Here is a 13,409-nt window from a genome sequence, read left to right on the forward strand (position 1 = left end):
TGTTGGAGTACACAATTCTGGACATGGGTTGAGACTTGGACTTGACATGGACTCGGACTGCGATGGACTTGGACTCGTCTAGAGCCGGGCTCGGCATAGGTGGACTTGATTTCAACATTGACCCACACAGACAGACATATGCACCCCTCCCTACACACATACATGTTTTTGGTGCTGAATAAATCAGGGACGTACATGTTCAAGACATTGACATAACACATAGACATTTGGTGTATGTAATGTTTATAGAGGCCCTGCATGAAATTATCGATTGGCTCCAAACAAAGGATTTGAGCCAGTGTCCTTCACCGTAGTTATGGCGGAGTGCAGTCCATTCAATCAAATGTTGTCATCAACCTATTTGATCGTAGTGCAGGGTCTATGTGTGTGAGACGAACTGTCACGGTAGATTGCAATCATGCTTTTGTTGAATGCATTTGAGTAGTCCGCCATATTTACGGGATGATACGTCACATGCAAGCCTCTATTGTAAATATTAATAGTACTATGCAGCAACTGTGTCCTATACGGTACCTAGTGCCTATCAGGTACATACATGTAGATGGCTCAAAATGCAAATTTTTGTTTGGCACATTGCACAGAGACTATTCCTTATTTGACATTGAATTACCTGTATACATGTATACACTATATACATGTATGCACACCCCTCTCCCACACTCACACTCCCCTTTCAATTACCTCTGAACAAGGATGCTGTTTAGAACCTTGTGTGAACAAGGATGCGGTTTAGAACCATATTCAAATGGGGACATTACTTTCTAACTTTCAACGGTTAACCAGGGGCGTACACAAATTATGCCCAATTTTTATGACATTGTAAAACCGGGAACTGATTGGTTTTAATCACCCATGGGGACACTCTCAAATGCATTTGTAGGTATTAATATTTGCAATCCCATTGCAGTTGCACATAATAAGAATGCAGGGATGGTCCCCAGTTCACTGGAGGCCGTGGAGGGTGGAATATAAAGTATCATACTATGTCACCGTTCGGAGGTGAAATCCTATAAATATAAATGTGCACATGTATACAGCTACCGTGACCTACGCACACCCACCCCTGCAGATACAAATATTCTGTGTATACATGTATGTATATTGCATCATTATACGAGGTTGCAATGGAAAACAGTCAGGACAACTGTATGTACTATGTACATGTACATGTGATTCTAACTACATGCAGTATCATGGTCATGGATCTTAGTACAAGGGTGGAAGGAAATAGGAGAGGCATCAGTGTCAGTGGTGGAATATGCCCCATTTTGTTGTGATTAAGACCCAAGTTACCATGGCATGGCAGCAATGTACATGATGTACAAAAATGTATAAATAAACCTACCATAAATCAATAAATGGAACAAAGAATTTTTCAGTGCGACAAGACAAATTGATTTCTGAAAGATGAAAATCAATCAATCATTTCACGCAATATATTAATTCATTGATACTGATGTTTAAAAATAAGTGTACAAATTCAAGGGGGAAATTAATGACTCTAACAGTTCACATAATTTATTACAGCTATGGTTTGAAATTGAACTTTGTGTATTTTGTGGAAATACTAGTAATTGTGCATTATATGTTATTTCATTAGGCTTGTTTGTTTGGAAAGGTCACACTCACTGATAATTTTTAATAAATACCTCTACTCATGTCAAATCAAAATGATGAAACACAAACACAAAAATATTGCACCAAAAGGAGGAAGTGATACTACACTATGTATTGTATTCTGCAACTAAGCGAAATTATAATGATTTGCACTCAAATATTTAAGCAAATAATTCTAGCTGACACAAGAGGATTGGTTTGGGTTCTGTTTAGGAGATACCAAGGCTTGGAATAAGGGGTGTCATATCTGCTCCATGTGAATGATTATTTTGAGAATGGGGAAAAAATTCCCTGGCAAAACTTTTGTTTTTATGTTTTAACTCAAGAACCGTAACACCTACATGTATGGAAGAACTTGATGTGATAATTGGCTTCCTTGACCCCTACAAGATAATATTGAGAATTACACAGCAGTTTTTTTTTTAGTTCAATGGCTAAAACGGGGAAAATGCAGGTCCTGCCATTGCACTCGCCTTAATTAATATGCAAAAGTAAGCAGTTAAATATAATAATATATATTTATGTATATCTAGTTTCACGGAAGTGACATGCCGTTCATGATATTAAAACAATGTTTACATCAACATGGTCAAACTTGTTAAGCTTATAGGTCGGAGAGTGTCAGAGACTCTTTTGTACGAGCGCCACTTAGGAGAAAATAGGTGTCGCTCGTCAATGTTATTTTGCCTTGCCACAGGCACAGGTTTCTGAGGGCTAAATGGCGCACATCACCCGCTTGATTTCATCGTTGCAGTTTTCAATTTTTCATTATTTCCTCATAACCATTTTCCCAATTTTGTATCATTGACAGAGCAAGACTGAATGAAGATGATGACCAAACCACAACTAATTGTAAAGAACCAAATGTGAACAACAAAGGCCATGCTGACAAAGCTGTGTCTGACGATGACTCCACCAAGAAGGATCACATCACTAGCAATGGAGCCCTGGATGAAACAAAAAGTAGAGATTCACCAGTAGACTGTTCTAAAGACAACAGCAAGGCACCTAGTATAGATGGTGCTAATGATGCAGATGTCTCATCGCATGGGGAATCTGAATTAGTTGACAAAGACGAGGATAGTCAAAATAGTACAGCCATGGAGGTGGACGGTTCAAAGCCCAAAAATGGGAAACCGTCAGAACCTTTAGAAGCAGACAATGCTTCATTAGCAAAAGACACACAAGCGTCAGAATCTAGTGTGAATTCAACTCTAACAGAATCAAACTCTGATAAAGAGAGAACTGCTTCGCTGGTCAAATCAGGAGAAAAGTTGTGTGACTCTAATGCCAAAGAAAATGAAAACGATGGTTCAGTAAAGGAGGATGATGATGAGAAGATGGAGGTCGATGTTGAGGACACTAAGGATGAAAAGGACAGTGCCAAGCCTACCAATGGTGTGGATAATATAGAAAAGGAACTGAATGGTGATGCAAAGACAGACACTGCATCATCCAAGGATGAGGATGTATCTAAGAAAGAGGAAGCCAAAGATGTTGATGCATCTAAGGATGACGGTGTATCCAAGGATGATAGTGTATCCAAGGATGATAGTGTATCCAAGGATGATGGTGCATCCAAGGATGAGGGTGTATCCAAGGATGAGGGTGTATCCAAGGATGAGGATGCATCCAAAGATGACAGTGTATCCAAGGATGATGGTGCATCCAAAGATGATAGTGCATCCAAGGATGATAGCAAGGAGAAATTAAAAGATGGGTAAGTAATCAAACTTGATGATCAAATTAGAAAAGTATACATTTGTGTAAATGCAGCAAAGCTCTTGCATCTTATAAAATGTAGTTAATGCATTTTCCACCTTGAAGTGGTAGTGACGTCAACTACATTTCATTGGGCACAGCTGCAATTGCTAGTGTTCGCTCAAAGTACTGGCGTACACATGCATAGATGCGTGCGCAAAACAGATGCCTCAACGCTTTGACGTCACTGCTGCCACATCAGGGTGGAAAATGCTATAGCAGGACTTGACATGTATGGTAGAAAGAAAATTATAGAAGATAGAAAAGAAACCATGCATATAACTATAGAGTTTCCTTGGCACCTTATGGTGTGGAGGGTACTTTGTATAGTCAAAATGATGCAAAAGAATCCTTCCCTGCATTCATTGAATAATAATATCTGTTCAGGGTGCAGCATTCACATTGGAATGAAATGAAGGAATTAAAAAGATATGAAGTATTTTAGATATTTGTGCTTGGTTAATGTCTATCCAAATATTTGATAAAAAATGACAGGACAAGAACTTTGGCAGGATAGGATCTGTAGATCTAAACTGGTAGAGATTCTCTGCAAAATTCTTGCATTAAAATCCTGCACCTTGTGATTTGCAAGTATCAACCCAATGATTTTTGTTTTGGTGACAATATTCTGGCCCTGGAGCATTCTGAATTTGGTGCTGATATGCTCCTTTGATAATGATCAGCTCACTGGGAAATAAACTAGCATGAATGTATAATAACAAAATAAGATGCATAGAACTGTGTCAAGTATTAACAATACTAATTGTTGGCTTGCATGTTCTTACAGGAAAAAAGAAGCAGGCAGTGATGACATTATTGTGCTTTCTGATGACAATTCCAGCAATGTACCAGAACAAGCTGAAGCAAACCAGTCTGACAACTCGAGCAGGCCGCTGACTCCAGTACCGGAGCCTACCGATCCACTGGAACATCTCACAGAGGAGCAGGTAAAAGCCAGGGACGATCTTATCAAACGCTTGAATGAGGAATTGAGAAACGAAGAAGCCAAATTACTCCTGCTAAAGAAACTGCGCCAGAGTCAACTTCAACCTGTCATAGTGGAACCAAAAGAAAATAATACTGAAGATGCAGAAGCTAAGTTACTTGGACAGAACACTAATGCGGTACCCCCACCACTTGTCCATGGTCCGGGGCAACTTAAACCGCAACTGAGCAATCAAGCCAGTGAGCTTGCACGTCAGCAGCAGCGTTTGCAGATGCCTCAGTTGATACGAGGTAACATGCAACAAACACAGGGTCTGCATGGAAATATCCAAAGTGGGCCGCCGCCTCTCGTGCTGGCACGGGGTAACATGAGCAACCTTCATGCACAACAGCAGCATCAACGAAATCAGATGATGCGCATGGTTACATCGGGCCACCTGACGCAGACAACGTCCAGTACAATACAGAACACTGCCCAGCACGCGCGTGTGTCATCAACGACAAACGCGGCTCATGAAACCCAATCGGCGGCAAGCAGGCAGGCTGCTGCCAAGCTTGCACTTCGCAAACAGTTAGAGAAGACTCTGTTGCAAATCCCTCCACCCAAGCCACCCCCACCCGAGCTCCATTTTCTGCCTAAGCGCAGCCAATAATGAGTTCATAATCCTGGTGGGTCTTGAGGAGGTTGTTAACACAATATTAGACTTGGAGCAAAACGGCAAAACCAAAAAAGAGCCCAAGTACATCGCTCCATTCCGTTGTGCGCAGTGCAAGACGGACTTCACAACGATCTGGAAGCAAGGTAGCAAACAAGGAATTATGTGTGAGAACTGTATTGTGTCGAACCAGAAGAAGGCTCTAAAAGCAGAGCATACTAACAGATTGAAGACAGCATTTGTGAAAGCACTACAGCAGGAGCAGGAAATTGAGCAGAGAATGCAGCAGAGTCACTCTGCTTCCTCCTCGTCTTCAACAAGTCTAAATATACCCAGAGTGAATAAGGTTAGACAGGTATGTATGCATGCAATTCTTTGTTGATATAAACCCTTGAGTAAAATTTACTGTCTATGAGTGTGATGGGTCAAATATCATCACATGGTGAAAGATACAATTGTTCAATATCACAAGCTCATTTGTAGTAGGCAGGGGTAGAATTTTGTTGCATAGTGCAAGAATCATGCTTGATTATTGCAATGGTGGTTTGTGAGAATTTGATAATCATTCAGTCACTGCTGTGTGAACAAAAACTTTTGACAAGAATTAGATTTGATTATTGAACAAGGGTCTGTGCAAGAATCAATTGACAGATTCTAGCCCCAGGTAAGGTCAGGTCAGGTCATCTTTCACTGAATGATACTACTTCTATTTTGAGATAATTATTTGTTCTTTATCACTCGTACATAAATTCATTATTATTGGGAGAATATTTACACAACAGTGACAACACTCAAGTTGCCAATACAGGTCTAGGCTAATTCATGTTTCAAATAGTAGCACTAATAAGCAGTTGCTACCCTGCCTGTGCGTGACATGCAGACAGTGTCTGGCTAAGGTGTGAAGGATCAGTAGTGTGTGGCATAAATGAGTATCGAGAGAGTTAAAACTATCAAACACTTGCATGTATTATTTCAAACCAGTGACTGATGGTTAAAATATTCAATGGCATTCAACCAATGAACTAAACTACTCAACAAAAGTTTGGAAAGTGTTTTCAAGCATCTAGATCTCAGATTATTTGTGACATGTTCATATGGTGTTGCATATCAATGGACAGCTAATTTTTTCCCCTTTACCTTAGCTATACGAGTATACGTAGTACGGTATGCTTGTCGCACATGTGCAGAGATAGCTTCATAGCAGGATTTGTATCTGCAATTCTGCATTGTGTGGCCAATTTAGTTACAAATATGAAGAGCTTATTTCCAAACCGTGTTAAGTCCACAAGATTCACTTTGACGAATATCAGGAATTTTCTTTATGGCAATGAAAAAAAGTTTGATTTCTATAAAATTACAGTGAAGTGAAGGTGACATAATAGGACCATAAAAACATGTTAAGTTAAAATCTAGAGACTTTTAATTTTTTTAAATGAATTAATTTGTTTTAAAAATAGCATGGACTTAACACGTTTTGACACAAAATGCAATTTCTGGCATGGACTTAACACATTTTGACACAAAAGACAGTATCTGTAACACAGAACTAGCCATATTTTTCTCAAACTAGTCTTAAAAGATAACAAATTTATTACAAGCATACAAAATGTGATTCTCTCTACTATAAAACACAATTTTGCCACAAAACACCTTGCATCTTGAACCCCCTCCTCCCGTCCATTTTTTACCAAAATTTGACGTTTAAAATCGTTCAAAATTCAAAACTTAGTTGTATTGCATTTCTCAGAATTGAATAAACATCATTTCACTGACAATAAGTGATGACCTGAAATATCTACTTGTTTTATCACATTATCACAATTTTCCCCTCCCCCCATGCTGCCACCCTAATCTCATATTGACAGTCGTAAGTTTTTTACACCTTTAACTTTAAAAGTAATACCTTGAATTTCACACTGTAGCACATTTTGATAATCATACAAAATAATGATATCAAAAACTAACTCTACCACCATCCTCTAACATTAATTCTACCATCACAACCTCTCCCTCTCCCACCCTGTTCATGTCTTTCTGGAGGTATCTATCAAATCCCATATAAACATAGGCCTACTAATAGGCATGTCCACTAAAAATTGAAGTACTTTTAAATTGATTCAGACCTAACTTATTGGATGGGAATTGATGAAAGAAACATTTTGGCGTTTAAATAATCTTAATCGGACGTTTCATTCCAGAGATATGGCCTTTTCGAGTGTCACGGTTTTATATAGGGCTGCTAGAACATGTTAAAAGTTAAAGTCCAAAAGGAATACTAACAGAAAGTGCAACTTTAAGGTACTTTTTCTTAATGTATTTATTAACTATCTTATCTGGAACATTATATTTGCTTATAACAACATGAAAATAAGATCATCCTGAAAATTTAATCGATTTTGTTGACATACAACAAAAACTATAAGACCTCAAAACCCATGGTTTGTTTGTTGAAACCTCAAGCATGATCATAGATGGCCGCCATGGAAAATATCTCTATAGAGGAGATGAACAATAAGTGCGTTATTTCAAATGAAAAGCGGTAGTCTTAAACATTGTTCAATCTTTTAAGGTCAGCACATTTTATCTTCAAAAATTATTATATTTCATCATGGCATAAGTTTGGTAACATTAATCACTACCAATTTTGAGTAATTTGCTCCAACTCAAAGGTTATCTTTACTACATTGAGCAATACACTGTGTGCATGGAAGCCATGATGGTCCCGGTTTTATACTCCCTATGAAATGGACATGGTAGTGAGAAGTGCACGGGAAGTGCATGATTTGAGATGGGCATGCGGTGGCTTAAACATTCTTAAATTTCTTAACATCCTACACATTTTGTCTTCATAAATAGTTAAATTTTATGAGTATGTAAGTTTGCTTGTCTGATTCACTCCAAATTCGGAGATAATTGCGTTTGAACACCTGATGCACGGAATGGTGTCACTTCAACCTGTTGTAGTTCTCATCTCATTAAATTTTTCATTAAAAAAGTTGATCTCTTCATGCAGGAAGGTCCTCTCTATTTACGGATTAAACAGGAAAAAGTTTGGTGAATGTTTTCTGGTGGAATCAGGAATTTCTTGAAACACCCTGATATAGGCCTACATTTGGATCAAAACAAGTATGTACGCCATTTAACATGCCTGGGATTTCTTGTATCGATCAGTTTCTCCATAGACAATACGTGTGTGAGTGCACGCACACAGTAAATGAAAAACCGTTCTAGTGGAAACTGTATTGAGAGTGGGCATCCCTACTACTAATATTTAAAAAAAACACCCAAAAAACAACAACAACTTTTTATGCAGACCAAATTCAGGTATTACTACTAGTCTCAGGACCAAACAAGAACGAAGACGCAAAGCAAGGCAGTGTTATCAATCATGCAGAACTTTGGCGATAAACTATTGGAAGCCCTATGCCGTGCTACTTGCCTACAAGCTGCCCACAAGGGCAGTGTTCGTGGACTTAACACAGTTTGCTACAAAACTGGATTGGACTTAACACGTTTTGGAAAAAATCGATACTTTGTGTGTCAATATTTGAACTTGACTAATTTTGGAAAAAACACACACATTGCTGGATAGCCCTAGTTACTCACTACCCATTTTCATCAAAATCTCAATTTTGAAGGTGGGTGGACTTAACACGGTTTGGAAATAAGCTCTTCATATATGAATTCTGTAACAGTAAATGATTATAAAATATTCTTGAAAACTTGAGATTGATAAGTATGATTGATATTTATAAAACAAATATTAACTGGCTCAAATTTATGTACATGTAATGTTGAAATATAATCATACAGTGATAGATGTATTTTCCTTTTCACATTGATTTTATTTTGACCATTACACACTCACAGACAGCTGATATTTGTATACCAGAAAAATGTCATTGAAACTATTATCCACCAGTCTGGGATAGTGTCACAATGGACTGCAGTATAACTGGAGAGCCTCATCTCATTTCACTTTATGGAGTTACAGGCATGCAATAACAATTTTGGGCACTGCTAATTCAGTATTAATCATGATAATAATCAGGCCAAGACTTCAATTATGTGTGCATGAAGAGTTATGTTATTGCGGAATATAATTATCACATTTACATTTTTAATTTATTACTAACTTTACTCCACTCCCTTATGCAGGTTCCACTAGCTCACTCCCACCAGTCGCTACAACAACAGTCAGGCCACCATGGCATCCAGGTCATTCAACAACTTCCCAGGCAACGAGTACTCAATCCAGCGCCCCCACAGAGGAACATGCAGCCAATCACCTATGCGTATATACCACAAGTAGGCGGAGTAGGTGGAGTTAACATAGCTGGGGTGAGTCGAAGTGGAGTGAGTATCAGAATTTTATTGTTTCTGCACAGTGCACATTTGTGACATGATCTGGTTCACGGAGACCAAAGGATGCATTTTGAAAATTGAGTACAATAATTATTACCTTATACAATAATTATTACCTTAGGCTACCATATACTGAAAACACCAAAGGTCTAGCATACTTGGTTCTATAGAACTTTGTGGAGTTTTGTGATGTCTATTTTAGTATTTTCTTATGTATATATAATTACTGTTTTTTTATTCCATATTATTACCGTTGTCTAATTTCAAATTTGCTGCCTTTGGCCTCCATGGACCAGATCATGTCTCGTTTAAAAAACCTGAGATTTCCTTACAAATACATCTGACATACTATGGGATAAATTATGATTTTCATTTTTGTTTTATAATGTGATGTAGTTACTGCTAATAGGTGCCCTTTTAATTTAATTTCCAAATCAGGCTTCGATTCTGTTGCAACCCAAAACAGCAATACATCACATAAAAAACAATACAAATGAAATACTGGAAAAAGCAGCATTTTAATAGGTTTACAACATGTTCTGGTCACTAACACATCATGTAAACCTCCCATTGTATGGTTATCAAGACTTAATCCGTTATCTGTCATCTAATGGAATAGCATATATATGTCAAATTTTAAAGCTATCAAAACAAAAAAAATATTAAAGAGAAAAATTAAAACTTATCTGCAAACTGTTGTCACATTGGACTAAATGATGTGTTAAGGGGGTACTACACCCCTGTGGTAAATTTGTGACTATTTTTACATTTTTCTCAAAAAATAATAACACACTGGTAACAAAAGTTATGTATATTATTGGGGCAAGGAATCCAATTACAAGCAGTTCAGTATATATGATAGAAAATGAGGTACATCCTAGCGGTACCTTCTTTCTTATCATAAATAAACCGCTTTTCTTGGGTCTCTGAAATTCCAGTGTAGTAATTGGATTCCTTGCCCCTATAATATATAACTGTTGTTACCAGTGTGTTATTAGTTTTTGAGAAAAATGCAAAAATAGACACAAATTTATTGAGGGGTGTAGTACCCCCTTAACACTTCCTGCTCACAACCCATAAATGGGTATGTTCCATTCTCTGTACATCCAAGATGGCCACCATGATATGAGCGGCCATGTTACCATCATTTGCATATCCAAGATGGCACCATGGGCTTATACCATTGGCACCTTTATGCGCGTATTGGCACATTTATGCGTGCATTGGCACATTTATGCGCGCATTGGCACATTTATGCTTTATGTGAGCTTGGAGACAAGCTAAAATTACTCAGATGTTTATAACTATTGGAAAGCAATATTCATATTAATCCATACTGTCACTTGCATGTTTGAATTTCAAAAATGGTAAAAATTTCAAATTGGTAAAATTTGCTAGATCTACTTATACCTCGCGTGGCTGTAAGTTTGGTAGTAAAATGTATCTCTGTATGTGAAAGAGTGCTCCGATTGTGCGGTCTTAGCACGCATGTGTATTATGCTGTGATTTCGAGAACAGTGCCGGACTGCCCGCCTTTCAAAGCAACACAGCCTCAAACATCTAATGATGTTACTTCTAAACTTGAAGCAACACAAGGTATGGTATATGCACCCACAGTCACACACTCACCCCTACACACAAAATCATGAAGCAACATATCTTACTAAAACTTTTTTTGTATTTACCCCAGCAGATTCAGATGATACCCAAGCAACAGTTTATTTCTGGACATCCCGCAATGGTCACTGCCTCTGACCGACAACGTGAATACCTCTTGGACATGATCTCCTCAAAATCTGGTTCAAGTATGTCGTCATGGAAACGATAGGAAAAACCTCTCATCCTAAAATCTTGTGTATCAGGGCTAGAAATTTCTGTGATTCACAGATCCCTAAGAATTCACTCTTACAGAGGTTCTTGCAGGATCTGTTCTCGCCGAAAAATTCTTCTATAGATTTTATGTTCATAATCTCAATAAACCTATTTATATTGTAAGGAATGAGAATCTCAATCTTTTGTGAAGTTCTTCTGCCAAAATTTAAAGTGGCTTCACAAAGATATTTGAAGTATCCAAATGGATTCTTGTAAGATGAGATCAAGTTCCATCTGTAATGTATGTCTATCCCACCCAGCTTCCTAGTTCACAAAGAAGAATCAATCCAAAGTTTTAAAAATTTGTCTTGTGTAAAGATTTGGCAACGCAGCAGAAATGTGTAAGCGTGGAAGGCAACCCTATTGTTTCCTGGATTTACTGTGTTTTTGGATGCAAAATACCTTTTACTAAGACTAAAGATTTGATATACCTGTTGGTAGTTTTGTGGTGTTGCAGTAACAAATATAATTGGTAGATGTGTTACTACTAGGTCAAAACAGCTACCACTTTTCCAAAACTAAATAATGAATTGATGGTTATTTACCAAGACCAGACAACTTATCAGTACACAAATTTCAAACAATTAATTTTAAAATCCTCTTTTATATGGTAAAATTGAGCTTCTTAGTTTCAAAGCACTAATTGAATGCCATAGAATTGCTTGACCCTAATGTGTGTTTTCAGGTCAGTGAATTGATCAAAAAGGAAAGGTTAGTGTTATGCAATCTAGGAAGCTGATTCTGGGGTAATCTTGATGAGATTAAATCTACAGCAATGTGGGTATAACCATGGCCTGCATTGCATCTAAATGGGTATATCATGTTGACTGACTCCCTCCCTCCCTCAGTCATTGCATTCTGGGTTGGTTAACGACTGAGAAAATTATGTAATTACAACATTCTTCCAGAATCTGGGTGAATTGATTCTGTGCAGTTACCATGTTTCTGTTGGACGCATATGTTTAGGGCATCCCTGGCGTGGTGAGACCCATACTCTGCAACAATTTTATTCTGTGCGTGCATATTTTCTGGAGGCCGTCACTTTTAGAGAATGCTTGTTTTTCAGCATTCACTAGCAAGCATCACACAATAAACATGTGTTCTCTATGTACCATGATACTGCACTGTGTGATGAATACAGAACAATGCTAGATCTCGGCATTACTTTTACCATGTCTTGAAATGAACCACATTGAGTTGGCATTGCATGATACCCATGTACATGCTACAGTAGTTTTCAAATGTCACAGCACTTCTGTATTGATCTAGGTTAGGAAGGACCACATTGATGCAGTTTTGTATCTCATGTATCTCCCCCAACTCTTGGATAAAATTGTTCAAGAAGCTTTTTTATTACTACTACTATTGCCACATTTCTGAAATGGTAGAACTTATAATTCACTCACTTGCAAAGCAAATTTTGTCTACTCACAGGTTGCAAATGATTAGCAAAACAAATGTAATTATATTATTTATTTGCAAGTTATTCTCTTCTTTTTTTTAATTCATGTTTTAAAAAAATGGAAGAATTTTTGAAATATTTTTATATCATATACATGTAATCACTTGATGTATGTTGAAGTGCCACAGTCAAGCACAGGGAGAGCAACGAGCTTGTTGTTATACAACACAGACCTTTCACACTTGCTGATGTGCGCATGTACATGTCCAGATTTTTGCATAAAAATTGTTTGGTTATGCGCAAGGCAACTTGTACCTCATGAGTCAATCGACCAGTCAGGACTGCACTCGCATATTTTTGTACTGGGCCTACATCAGCAAAGTTTTGTGAAAGAATCTTCTGAGGGCTTAAAACCAGAATGGTCTCTTAAACTAATACTTTTGTTAGCCAAATCCAAAAATTACTACTCACAAATCTGAGCTTTCGCCAACTTGGCTGATGGCTTAATCACTGAACTGGTCCACTGCTTTAACCGCGAGACTTGGCGAAAGCACAGATTCGCGAGTAGTAAATTTTGGATTTGGCTAACGAAGGTATTAGTTTATGATCTAAACAATTCTACCAAATGAATCTTTTCACAGAATGGTCTCTGTTTATAAAAAGATTGGGAAGTTTCTAAAAACATAAGTGATAATCAGCTCTGGTTTTAAGCCCTCAAATTATGTGGGTAATAGTAGTTTGAGGGTTTCTACATGTGGTAGCAAATCCAG

The 13,409-nt window shown here is 37.7% G+C and overlaps 1 protein-coding gene across 1 annotated transcript in view; it reads left to right on the forward strand.

The window, feature by feature from the left end:
* The window catches only part of LOC140158538 (transcriptional repressor p66-beta-like), a 30,034-nt gene extending 17,398 nt beyond the window's left edge, over positions 1 to 12,636 (forward strand). The window contains 5 exon segments of the mRNA XM_072181660.1: positions 2,450 to 3,358; positions 4,187 to 4,982; positions 4,984 to 5,355; positions 9,159 to 9,341; positions 11,059 to 12,636. Of these exon segments, the coding sequence (XP_072037761.1) occupies positions 2,450 to 3,358; positions 4,187 to 4,982; positions 4,984 to 5,355; positions 9,159 to 9,341; positions 11,059 to 11,193 (2,395 nt within the window). The 3' untranslated portion in view covers positions 11,194 to 12,636.
* Positions 12,637 to 13,409: the final 773 nt, after the last annotated feature.

Source organism: Amphiura filiformis, chromosome 8 (assembly GCF_039555335.1).
Source record: "Amphiura filiformis chromosome 8, Afil_fr2py, whole genome shotgun sequence".
Classification (NCBI taxonomy): domain Eukaryota; kingdom Metazoa; phylum Echinodermata; class Ophiuroidea; order Amphilepidida; family Amphiuridae; genus Amphiura; species Amphiura filiformis.